This window comes from Helianthus annuus, chromosome 14, assembly GCF_002127325.2.
Source record: "Helianthus annuus cultivar XRQ/B chromosome 14, HanXRQr2.0-SUNRISE, whole genome shotgun sequence".
Lineage (NCBI taxonomy): Eukaryota > Viridiplantae > Streptophyta > Magnoliopsida > Asterales > Asteraceae > Helianthus > Helianthus annuus.
In genome coordinates, this window is record NC_035446.2 from 2555644 (window position 1) to 2566571 (window position 10928).

Below are 10928 nucleotides of genomic sequence, written 5' to 3' on the forward strand. Positions count from 1 at the left end.
CAATCATATTGCCACAATCAATAATACCCCTGTTGCATGCAGTTGTTATTGCACAGACACAAACCAGTTCCTCTCTATCACCTATTACTGAGAGCATACCTCCACAAGTGACTGGGTCTGATGCTCATACCTCTGCTATCCCAGCAACATCTGAGGAGGTTACACCCCCTGAGTTACAAGTAACTCTCGGTGGTAGTTCAAGTGGAGCAGCAACTACAACTGATGGATCAACAGATCTTCAGTTGGACAGTTGTTACATTAATAAGACTCCATTGAAGGCAATTTCTTCCATGGCAACATCGGTCACCACCAGTGAGTTAATTTTAACCACCGGTTCCATCAAAGGTGTATCGAGTGCTAACGAAAGAAGTCCCCAGTACCAAGAACAAGGGGCACCAATGGATGATTTTTGGGACTCTATTCCTAAGTCAAACATTGGTATAACCACTGCTGGTGGGGATTCAGATGATCCTGTTAATTCAGGTGATGATTCAAAATATAATGAATTGACGGCCAGAGTTGAAAACTTGGAATCTTCAGTTGCCGAGATAAAAGATATGGTGCAGCAGCTGTTAAAAGCTCAGAAAGCCCAATCAACTGTTCCTCCTGCTCAAGCATATGCTCCACAAGCATTTGCTGCAAATGAGCTTTGGAACATTTTTCAACCCATGCTTGAAAAACAGCAACAAATGGCTGATCAAAAACATGCCATTCAAGTAAAAATGCTGACCAACATGGTGGAATCAAGGTTCAAAGACACTCAAGCAGATATCAAACCTATAAAGGCTAGCATACAAAAGACTGCCCATAGTGAACAAGCTCCATCTACCATCTTCTTCATGGATACACCCCTGGCAGATAATGCCAAAAGGGGGAGAAAATCAAATTAAGGAAGAAAGGAATAGAAGATGGGATGTATATTGAACCTGAAAAAGAAAAATCCAAAACTTCAAACCAAACAGCTGATACTTCAGCAGTTACAAAAACTGCTGTCAGTAGCCAAACAGCTGCCATATCATCAACACAAACACCTCCAACACACACCACCACCTCAACACACACCACCACAACTACTGTTCCACCACCATCTGTGTCTACAGCACAAAAACCACCATCAAAACCAAAAACTGCCAAACCATCTTCACCCCCTGCCAAAAAGCAGAAGACAACAGATGTTACAACATCTGTTGTAATGGCAACAGTGGTTAAACACCAGTTGTTTCAACTATTGTTAGTCAACCACTGATCACCACTCAAACAACCTCCATAATAACCCCTGCTCAAAAGCAGAAGACATCTGCTGATACATCAGTAGTTGTAATGACAACAGCAGTTGAGACACCAGTTGTTTCAACAGTTGTTAGTCAAACATCCACCATTGCTCTATCCCTTCCTGTATCACAACCAAAGCTCTTTAGCAGAAAAAGAAAGCCAATCACTGCCAGTGAAGGGATACATGATCCAAATGCTGCAAAGTATCCACTTGAACTTGACGCCATCAAAAATGAGATGAGGCAATTCTATACAGAAGAATATCCTTCAAAAAGAAGATTCTCCTCACTCATAGGGTACATGACACCAGAAGATATGGATGAATATCTCAAGATAAAGGCAAGGCAAGGCAAGCTAAAGTAAAAGCCAAGGCTGACAGTGAAAATGAAAGTCTAAGCGAAGAAGGCATTGCTAAAAGACTGGAGTTCTACCTTTCAAAAGTAAAGCAGATAGAAGAGTTTGCACAAGAGCTACTCAAGGAAAAGGCTGATCAAAAGAAAAGGTTAAGAAAGCAATATCTAGCCTACGTTATGAAAGAGAAGTTCTATCCTGCTGAAGAACAACAGTTTGAAGAATGGCCATTAGTAGCTCTAAAGCATGAGGCTGAAAGGATTGAAAGAATCAAAGACAATCCTACAAAGAAGAAAAATGCTCCAAACTGGAGCAAATACAAAAAAATCATTGCTGACCTCACTGCTGAGTACAAAGGAAAGAAAAAGGAGCTGGTGGATGCTAAGATGGATACTGCTGAAGCCATAGCAAAATGGTCCAGGCAGCAGACTGATGAAGCCTATGAAAGGCTAAAGAGAAGAAAGATAACTGTCTCAAGTGCTTCAAAGAAACGAGAACAAATGATGAAGCTTGAACAGCAAATTGAAAACCTCAGAACAATGTTCAAATCAGACCTAAAAGAAGGAAAACAGCTGACTGAGGAAGAGGTTAAAGAAAAAGAAGCAGAGTACTTCAAAGACGTCATCATGAAAATGGGTCTGAAAGAAGATAACTCAACAAAGCTTCAGAGCCTTTTTGAAAAGGCGTTAAACAAACCTGCATCACCAAACACTGCAACAGACATATCAGAGATTGAAAGACAAGAGCTCATTGAACTAGAAACTGCAGAAGATATAGCTGCAGCAAACAAAGTCATTGAAGAAGCCTACAAAAGAATGTCTGAAAGTTTGCAAGTGTTTACAAGGCCATCATCCCCAAACTCATCAAAGAATAAGTCTCTCCCAAGAAACCCATTAGGCTTTAAAATACTAAAGTGGATGTCTGATCAAAAGACCCACGTATTGACTCTGGTCAGAGCCAATGGTGAAGTGAAGTACATATCAAGGAAGGAAGCACTTGGCTTGAGTGTTGAAGATCTGCAGGATCTCCTTGAACTTACACTGTGTAGGGATGAAGATGACCAGAGTGCCAAAGAATTTGAAGCTGAATTTAAGAAGCAAGTGAAGAAACACTGGTTCAACGGATCGGAATCAGTTGGACCAGGGGGTTTGAATCCGCATAAAAGGTTAGTTCTCTCTCAATTGGTTCAGTGGTGGTCGAACTTCTTCTCCGGCTATTCTGCAAAACAGAGCACCGTTAGCCTCGCCAAAGGGAGAAGAGGGTTCTCTCCTTGACCCGACTCCGGTGTGAGAATAAGTATTTGTATGGAGAAGATAAAGGTAATTGAGTAGTGAGATTGGATCTGAGTTCATACCTGAAAAGTTCTCCTATTTATAACCGAGAGTTTTGGAGGGAAAATCTGTTATTGAAAAGATAACGGAAGATGCTAACACCGTAGCGGTTATCTTTCCTTCCGTTAAGTCTTTTTTCCCTTCGTTAAGTTGCTTTGATCTGACGTAAGTGCACACGGATCATGACTTGATCTACGGTTGGGGGATTGCCACGTGGAAAGTGGTTTGAGTGGAGATCATTCCCCAATTACATGCTATCGTTGTGATTTCAGGAATGTTTGTGATGATGACACGTGTCCAGACGGTTATGACCGTCTGGGTGGTGCACGATTGCATTTCTTCTAGAAGATTACTGCTGTAATCTGGTGTGACACCTCTTAGTGTGTACACAGTTGGATAGATCCCAAGTCTGGGTAGTAATATCCAAGTCTGGGTATTTGGGTGGACCTTTTGGTCTCAGGGTTTTGACCCTTTTAAATGGAAGGTGGCGCAAGGGTTCAGTTTTCCCTTTTGGCGCGCGACTGTTGTTCGTTGGTTTCTTTCTTCCTTCTGCAAGACCAATGCGCGGCCGCGCAAGGTTAGAAAGGTTGAAAGGTCGGTTTGGTGGTATGGTCCCATATCCTTTTGTGGGATTTTTGGGACCTTACCCCTTCAAGTCCCCCCAGTCTAGTGTTGTACTTATGCAAATAAGTGGAGCACTGGACTTAGGAGAGGAAAAGTCTTTTTTGAGCGCTATAAGACAAGAAAATTATGAGACGGTTGAATTTTGTATTGTATTTATTTATTTTTTTTAGAGGAAAAAATGTGCCTTGTAATCATGCTCTGTCAGGTAATGACGTCACTTGTCAGTAAGTGTGAACATTTTTCCTCATTGGTCTCGAGATTTGAAATGGCGCTTTGTCAGTCTTCATTAATTGAAGAAGTGACCTAAGTCCCTGTAGCGCCGTTTGGATGTGATAGTTCTGACAGTTAATGATGGATTTCTCTTTTCTCGAGGTGTTGAGTTCTCTTTATATATATGCTTGAAATATTTGATTTTAGTTGAGTTTAAAGAAGATGAAGCGTTCTTACCATACTCGTCTCCTGCTAGATGCTCTTAGAGTGTATGATGCTGCCGAAGGTCTCGTTCTTCTGTCCCGTTCACCACCTCTTATTATTGCACCGGTGAAGAAACTGATCGATCCTGTTCCTCTTGCAGTTGCTGATTCTGAGTGCAAAATCTCTCATCGTACTATTGTTTCTGCTGGTGCTGATATTATATTGGATGTTGATGGACTGATGACTCAGTTTCCGACACTTCAAAGAGGGGGGTGTCGGTTGGTGTACCGACGTCGGAAAGTTCGCCGGAATAGGCAGGTGTCCTTTATTGATGATGGTTCTGGTGTTTGACTGGATATTGAAGCCTAGGGTCTACCTCTGTCTTTTGTTAATGCTTTTTTGTTGTAAGCTTCTGGGTACTGGACAGGATTTTTTGAAGATCACTGTTATGATCTTGTTAAGTGTCTATGTTCACACTTTTTGATAATGTATATGATGATATACTCTTTTGAAGATTGTTTACTATGATCCGTATATGTACGTATTACAATATGTTGCATGTGTGTAATTACTTTTGAATAGGTGAGGCGAATGAGGAATGGTATTGTGCTCATGTGTGAACGTTTGTCAACAGTTTGCCTGTTTTGAGACTGTTCATGAGGTATACAATGTTTGCCCATGTCGTTTTCGCGCGAACCAAAGAAATTTCATGCAATTTGTAATAGACAGTGATGTTACTAAGAATAATACGTGCATTGAAAAAAGCGCAAGGCCTGTAATACAAGATAAGATGGAGAAATACAGTGCCTGTATGTTCTTTTTGTTTTAAAGGATTGGCTTACATGTAACACCTGCGCAATTGTTGCGCGTTCCAGGTGCGGGGAACTAGAGTCCCATCAACCCTTTTTAGGGTATATGCTCCTTTACCCAAGACTTCGTTGATGACATAGGGTCCTTCCCACCTCGGCGCTAATTTTCCGGGTTTTTCAGCGTTTGAAGCCTCGTTATCGCGTAAGACAAAATCTCCGGGGACAAAAGTGCAGATGCGCACACGCGCGTTGTAATATTTCTCTAACTTGGACTTGTACCTTGCTTCTGCTATGGCCGCGTTCTCGCGCCTTTCTTCCAGAAGGTCTAAATCCATCCTCCGTTCTTGCTCGTTGTCCTGTTTTTCCATTGCTAACATGCGCGGCGAGGGTAGGCCTATTTCAGCTGGAATGACGGCTTCTGACCCATAGACTAAACTGAACGGAGTTTCTCCGGTGCTAGTCTTTGGCATTGTTCGATGCGCCCAGAGGATGCTGGGAAGCTCGTCAACCCATCCTCTGCGCGCTGTCCCTAGTCGCGCTTTTATACCATCAACGATTTGTTTGTTTATGCTTTCTACCTGACCATTCGCTTGAGGATGCGCGACGGAGGCGAAGCTGTGCTCAATGTTCATTTCCTTGAACCATTTTTGAAGGTCTTCCGCGGCGAAATTGGTGCCATTATCAGAAATAATGCGCAATGGTAACCCAAATCTGCAAATGATATGCTCCCATATAAATTTGCGAATTACCATTGCTGTTGTTGAGGCTAAAGCTTTAGCTTCCACCCATTTTGTGAAGTAATCTACCGCAACGATGATGAATTTTACTGCGCCTGGCGCATCAGGAAATGGGCCAACAAGATCAATGCCCCACTGTTGGAATGGCCAGGCGGAAGTAACTGGAATCAGCGGATTTTTGGGTCTAAGTGTTTTTGGTGCATGGCGTTGGCATGCCTCGCATCTTCGTAATAAATCAACTGCGTCCATGTGCATTCATGGCCAGTAGTATCCGGCGCTCATTATTTTTGCCACGACCATGCGCGGTCCTGCGTGTATCCCGCATAATCCCTCATGGATCTCTCTAACCAGATACTGAGCATCTGTTTTATCAACACAACGTAGTAACGGACCCATGAATGATTTTCGATAAAGGACGCCATCCGCCATCTCGTAGTTTATTGCTTTGTGTTGTATTTTTCGGGCTTCTGCTTTTCCTTCTGGGAGCTTCCCGTGTTGGAGATACAAAATAATTGGAGACATCCAGGATGGACTCCCCATCTCTATGACGCATACTTGTTTCAAGTGAATGGAGGGATTGGATAATACCTCTATGCGTACTTCTTTTGCCAAGTGTTTAAAGCTAGTAGCAGCTAATTTGCTTAGTGCGTCCGCATGCTTGTTCTCGCTTCTGTTTATGTGATTGATTTTGAATGTCTGAAATTGATTGATTAGCATCCGTGCTTGTCCAAGGTACAACGCCATAGCCTCGCCCTTTGCGTCGTAACGACCGTTAACTTGTTCAGCTACTAGTTTTGAGTCGACGTTAGCTTCAAGGTTTTTTGCTCCCATTTTGAGTGCTAGACGAAGACCTGCTAAAAATGCTTCGTATTCCGCTTCGTTGTTGGTACTTTGAAAGTCTAAGCGGATAGCATATGTGAGTTCGTGATTATCCGGGCTGACTAATCGGAGACCTGCTCCTGCTCCATCGTCATTGGAAGCACCATCAGTGTGTAAGGTCCAGACTCTGTCGTCAAAAACAGGTGTCGGGTTCTGGATTGCCTCACATTCTTATACTTTATCAATGGGAACTTCAGTGGCAAAATCTGCTAGAACCTGCCCTTTGATTGCAGGTCTTGGTTTGTAAAAAATGTTGTAGCCTCCTAGCTCGATGGCCCATTTGGCTAATCTCCCCGCTATGTCGGGTTTTGACAAGATTTGACCCAGATGATAATTTGTCAGTACTGTGATGACATGGCCTGAAAAATACCTGCGCAAGCGTCTGGACGCGTGTACTAGCGCTAAAACCAGCTTTTCTATCATTGAATAACGAGTTTCAGGACCGGTGAGCATTTTGCTGATGTAGTAGATTGGAGTCTGAATGTTTTCCCGCTCTACCATTAATATTGCGCCTACTGCCACCTCCGCGGCTGACAGATACAAGATTAATGGTTCTTTTTCTTTTGGTGCGGTCAGCGTTGGTAATTGGATTAAATATTCTTTCATTTGCTTGAACGCTGCTTCTGCTTCGGGTGTCCATTGAAAGGGAGTTTTCTTACCGCAGTTTCGCAGCGTACTGATAAATGGGTAAGATTTTGCCGCATGATTGGCCAAAAATCTATTTAGCGTTGCTAATCGTCCGGCAAGCCTTTGCATTTCTTTGACTGTTGCCGGTGATGGCATTTGCTGAATGGTCTGTACCTTCTCTGGATTGACTTTAAAACCGTCTTTGGTAACTATGAAACCCAAAAACTTTCCCTCTTCCATTCCGAAGGAGCATTTTGTCGGGTTTAATTTTAAATTTACGCTTCGTAAGGAATCGAATGTGCGCTGGATATTGTGGAGCATCGTCTCTTCTTCATGACTCATGATGACGAGGTCATCCATGTATACTTCGACAGTTTTGCCAATATCCTCGCTAAAGATTGTGTCCATTAGGCGTTGATATGTGGCGCCTGCGTTGCGTAACCCGAACGGCATTTTAGTGTAACAGTAGATGCCTTTGTCTGTGCGAAATGCGGTTTTTTCTTCGTCTTCTTCTTTCATCTGGACCTGGTGATAACCCTTATAGCAGTCGAGAAAGCATTTCCACCTGAATGATGCTAAAGAATCGACTTTCTTGTCTATTTCCGGGAGCGCATAGCAGTCTCTAGGGCATGCTTTGTTGAGGTCTTTGAAGTCAACACACATTCTCCATCCGCCGTTATGTTTTTGCACCATGACTAGATTGGCAACCCATGTATGGTATTTTACTTTGCGCAAGATTCCCGCGTTTAGCAATTCTGTTACTTGCTCGTCCATCGCTTTTGCTTTTTCTTCGCTGAAGCTGCGCCTTCCCTGAATGACCGGATCTACTGATGGTTTGATGTTTAAGCAATGTTGCGCGATATCGCGTGGTACCCCTGTCATGTCCGCTGGGCACCAGGCAAATATATCTTTGTTATTAGATAACAAGCTTTTCAGCTGTATCCGTATTGTTGGTGACATGGCATGTCCTAGCAAAATGGTTTGCTCTGGGTATTCGCCGTTCAGAACCCATTTTTCTGGTTCATCTGATGCTGAAGTTTTGACTGCCTTTGTTGGAGGTTCATCATCTACGGACATGACTTCCTTGCTTGAATAGAGAATTGCAACTCCGGTTTCTGTTGGAAATCCACAAGCCGCATGCGGAATGGAAGTGATAATGCTGAATTCTCTTTGTGACCTTCTTCTGAGCAAAATATCATGTCGTGATGTTGCTGGCATAACCATGAAATTTACTGTAACTGTTCGTGAGTGTTTGCCGTCTGACAAGGTTACCGGAAAAGCGATTTGTCCCAACGGGAAAACAGCTTCATTACAGAATCCGGTGAGAGGAAAATCGACCGGTTCCAATCGTGCTTTATCTTCCGGATCTAGTTGCTTAAAACACTGCTAATATATGATATCCATTGAACTTCCTGGATCTATGAACATATAGTCTGTCCGGTAATGACCAAAAATACCGGTGATAATTACTGGTCGTTCTTCCTGGGGGCCCCCAGGAACAACAGGGAACACGACTTGTTGTTCTCTCCAGTGTTGATCATAATTTCGTTTGCTAGCTCTCCGTGATGGTCCCCCTTGAACCATGTGTATTTGTACCTGATGACTACCATCTTTGTTGTGGCTAAATTGGATGTTCCTCCAAGGTGAGTTTACCAAATTTAATTCTGTATTGTGGACTCCTTCTCCAGATCTGATGTCTGAGGAATCAGATCTGGTGATTGTGTCTGCAGCAGTCTGGTATTTACTAATCCCAAGCTTTGGGAATCGTTTTTGCTGGTAATTATTTCCGATATTCGGTCGAAGACCGGATCGTCGGTGAGAAGATGAATTTTCTGCCATACGGAAAAACAGAAAAATGAACTGAACCGAAACGAGATAGGAACTAGAAAAACTGAGAAAACGGTGGGCGCCAATGAAGAAACACTGGTTCAACGGATCGGAATCAGTTGGACCAGGGGGTTTGAATCCGCATAAAAGGTTAGTTCTCTCTCAATTGGTTCAGTGGTGGTCGAACTTCTTCTCCGGCTATTCTGCAAAACAGAGCACCGTTAGCCTCGCCAAGGGGAGAAGAGGGTTCTCTCCTTGACCCGACTCCGGTGTGAGAATAAGTATTTGTATGGAGAAGATAAAGGTAATTGAGTAGTGAGATTGGATCTAAGTTCATACATGAAAAGTTCTCCTATTTATAACCGAGAGTTTTGGAGGGAAAATCTGTTATTGAAAAGATAACGGAAGATGCTAACACCGTAGCGGTTATCTTTCCTTCCGTTAAGTCTTTTTTCCCTTCGTTAAGTTGCTTTGATCCGACGTAAGGGCACACGGATCATGACTTGATCTACGGTTGGGGGATTGCCACGTGGAAAGTGGTTTGAGTGGAGATCATTCCCCAATTACATGCTATCGTTGTGATTTCAGGAATGTTTGTGATGATGACACGTGTCCAGACGGTTATGACCGTCTGGGTGGTGCACGATTGCATTTCTTCTAGAAGATTACTGCTGTAATCTGGTGTGACACCTCTTAGTGTGTACACAGTTGGATAGATCCCAAGTTTGGGTAGTAATATCCAAGTCTGGGTATTTGGGTGGACCTTTTGGTCTCAGGGTTTTGACCCTTTTAAATGGAAGGTGGCGCAAGGGTTCAGTTTTCCCTTTGGGCGCGCGACTGTTGTTCGTTGGTTTCTTTCTTCCTTCTGCAAGACCAATGCGCGGCCGCGCAAGGTTAGAAAGGTTGAAAGGTCGGTTTGGTGGTATGGTCCCATATCCTTTTGTGGGATTTTTGGGACCTTACCCCTTCAGCAAGCTAAGGCACTCTTGATGAGTAATAAAGGTCCTGAATAATGAAGGGTTTTGGCATTATCTGTTCCAGGGGGAGATTGTTGGGATTGAACCCTACCAGAGGAACATATAATGTAAAGCCAGAACCGGATCTCATTAGTGGACTATCAATAAGCAGAAGTTTACACTGTGCTTTCCCCTTGACATTGATATTCTAACAGCTGATGAATCTTAAGTGTTGCTCACTACAACAACTGATGAAACTAAACACTGATGATACTCTTAAAGACTGCTGAAGACAAACACTGAGCTCTATCTACTGCTGTCTCATAAGTACTGCTGAAGATCCAAGCACTGCTCATTCAAAGACTGATCACCTTTTGAAGAAAGCATTGATGTTCAAGTAATCAGCGCTTAGGCTACAACAGTGGAACGTGAACAGTGATTAGATTTGTTTTGTATAGTATTATCAATCAGTTGTTAGACATCAGTAGTTTTGTATAGATCAGTGTTCATAGTTTGTTAGGTCGTTAGATGTCACTATCATGGTGACGTCAGCTGAGGTACATCAATAGTTTGGTTTGCCTATAAATACGATAGTACTCTGTACTGTTATATTTGATCGTTTTGAGTGAGTTCTTCTCCTCAATTCATCCTTTCATCTTGTGTAACCAATCCTGGAGTATCTGGCTGAGGGGGAGTTTGATTCTGTAAACATGCTGTAATCATTTGCTTTATATTTTAATCATTTGACTCAATGTGAAGCATTTGTTTATCATCTTATTCTCTCCTTTTGATTGTGTTTACAAAGTTTGTATTCATTTCCGCTGCACTTACATCATTACATATGTTCTGAATGTTCATTTTATGCAAATAAACACAATCATGAGAGCCACAGATCCTAACATAAATAATAAAGAAAAGTTATTTTTTTAAAGCCCTATGTATTACACGGGTTGAATAAACCTAATTTTATGTACCAAATAAGAAAAAAAAAGTTGTATCATAAAAAACTAATGATGACATATTAATACAAAGTTTGGTTTTCGTGATAATAAGAAAAAGTTATAGTATAAAAAAAACAAACGATTTCGTTATAGGGAAGCA

The 10928-nt window shown here is 42.3% G+C and overlaps 1 protein-coding gene across 1 annotated transcript; it reads right to left on the bottom strand.

Annotated features, from left to right (window-relative positions):
- Nucleotides 1-5793: 5793 nt before the first annotated feature.
- Nucleotides 5794-8883, bottom strand: LOC110926690. Its single transcript, XM_022170409.1, has 3 exons — nt 8515-8883; nt 6634-8427; nt 5794-6570 (listed from the first exon to the last, which is right to left on the bottom strand). The coding sequence occupies exons 1-3, from the start codon at nt 8881-8883 to the stop codon at nt 5794-5796; spliced, it is 2940 nt and encodes a 979-aa protein (XP_022026101.1).
- Between the last annotated feature and the right edge of the window lie 2045 nt (nt 8884-10928).